An 897-nucleotide genomic window follows, 5' to 3' on the forward strand; every position below is an offset into this window, starting at 1 on the left:
ATATATACACACACATATATATAACTATCTGGTGCTGCTTCCCCTACAAGTAACTAAATAAGTAATGTCTATAGTGCCTTTGGCATCTTGTGATGCAGCCACAAGGTCCTTTCCTGCACCATCATGGCCCAAATGGAAGGTAACCGCAACGACAGGGAGAGACAGTGGTGTATGCTGGGACCCAGCGCGGCGTAACTTGAGGTTAACAAATCTAAAAATACTACCAGGCCCACAGAAGACTTTGCAACATACTGGGGCAGGAAAAACATTACCATATGATGAGCTGTTGAAGAGTTCAATATTGAAGAAAGCGTAGTCCCCGTTGGTCATTCCTTGCCGATGAGCAGCCAGCATGATGTTCCTGATTGTGTCACCGCTGGCACACATGATTACAACTGGTAGAAGAAAATGAAAAACACAGATAAGCAGTGGCTCAAGAGCTTCAGGGAACAGCCTGTTATGCGTGAACGCTGCCAGAGACAGTGACCTCCGCTGTCCTCCCAGTGTTGCAACAGGCAGAACAAGGCAGAGGAGGGCAAACCAAGCCGATTTCCCAAACAGCTGACAGAAGGCAGGTACCAAACACAGGGAGGCTTCCTACTCCCTTGTCTCCTCTGAAAATAATTAAATAGAGCCTGTGTGTGATCTAAGTTGTTTTTATCCCTGCAACGTGTGATAAGTTCTGGCTTCAAATTTCTTTAATTGCATATTATTTGTAGAGTCGATTGCAACCATAAGCCTCTGTTGTTCCTTCTAAGTGGGCATAAGACAATCTGAAGGTGAAGAATTAAGGTGATACAACAACATTACCATTTTAATTTCCATTCCACTGAATGGTATGGTGTAGATTCAGCTCACCTACACCTCAGCTGTCTAAAATGTAGGTATCTAGTCTAG

General features: G+C 44.3%; 1 protein-coding gene across 1 annotated transcript in view; it reads right to left on the reverse strand.

Moving 5' to 3' along the window:
• Nucleotides 1-387, reverse strand: part of NPR3 (natriuretic peptide receptor 3) — a 35,863-nt gene extending 35,476 nt beyond the window's left edge. The window contains exon 1 of the mRNA XM_009647296.2: nucleotides 273-387. Coding sequence (XP_009645591.1) covers nucleotides 273-387 — 115 coding nt within the window. The remainder of the gene's footprint in view (nucleotides 1-272) is intronic.
• Between the last annotated feature and the right edge of the window lie 510 nt (nucleotides 388-897).

Source organism: Egretta garzetta, unplaced genomic scaffold (assembly GCF_000687185.1).
Source record: "Egretta garzetta isolate BGI_Z169 unplaced genomic scaffold, ASM68718v1 scaffold59, whole genome shotgun sequence".
Taxonomy (NCBI): domain Eukaryota; kingdom Metazoa; phylum Chordata; class Aves; order Pelecaniformes; family Ardeidae; genus Egretta; species Egretta garzetta.